The sequence below is a fragment of the Haliaeetus leucocephalus genome, unplaced genomic scaffold (assembly GCF_000737465.1).
Source record: "Haliaeetus leucocephalus isolate CR32 unplaced genomic scaffold, Haliaeetus_leucocephalus-4.0 Scaffold840, whole genome shotgun sequence".
Lineage (NCBI taxonomy): Eukaryota > Metazoa > Chordata > Aves > Accipitriformes > Accipitridae > Haliaeetus > Haliaeetus leucocephalus.
This window is the reverse complement of record NW_010973276.1, coordinates 3,731,715-3,732,007: the sequence shown is the minus strand read 5'-3', so window position 1 is coordinate 3,732,007 and position 293 is coordinate 3,731,715. Positions and strand designations below refer to the sequence as shown.

At 75.8% G+C, this 293-nt stretch overlaps 1 protein-coding gene across 1 annotated transcript in view; it reads right to left on the bottom strand.

Annotated features, from left to right (window-relative positions):
* HIP1R (huntingtin interacting protein 1 related) overlaps positions 1 to 276 on the bottom strand; it is an 18,345-nt gene extending 18,069 nt beyond the window's left edge. Inside the window, exon 1 of the mRNA XM_010582211.1 lies at positions 184 to 276. Within this exon, the coding sequence (XP_010580513.1) occupies positions 184 to 276 (93 nt within the window). The remainder of the gene's footprint in view (positions 1 to 183) is intronic.
* Positions 277 to 293: the final 17 nt, after the last annotated feature.

The following is a 293-nucleotide window of genomic DNA, read 5'->3' as shown; positions in this document are numbered from 1 at the left end:
GTCCCGGAGCCCGGCGAGGACACCCCCCCTCTCCCCCCAGTCCCCATCTCCATCCCCCGCGAAACCCCCGCGTAGCAGCGTGCTCCGAGGCGCTGCCCAGCGGAGCGGGCCGGTCCCGCAGCGCGCAGGAGCCGGTCCCGGAGCACCTCCCCCCCCCTGCCGCCTTCCTTCCCCCGCCCTTGCCTGGCTCTTGTCGAACTGCTCCCGCTCCGCCTCCAGGCTGTGCCCGCCGCGGCGGCTCAGCACCCGCGCCGGCACGCTCTTGATGCTGTTCATGGCGGGTCGCGCACCGG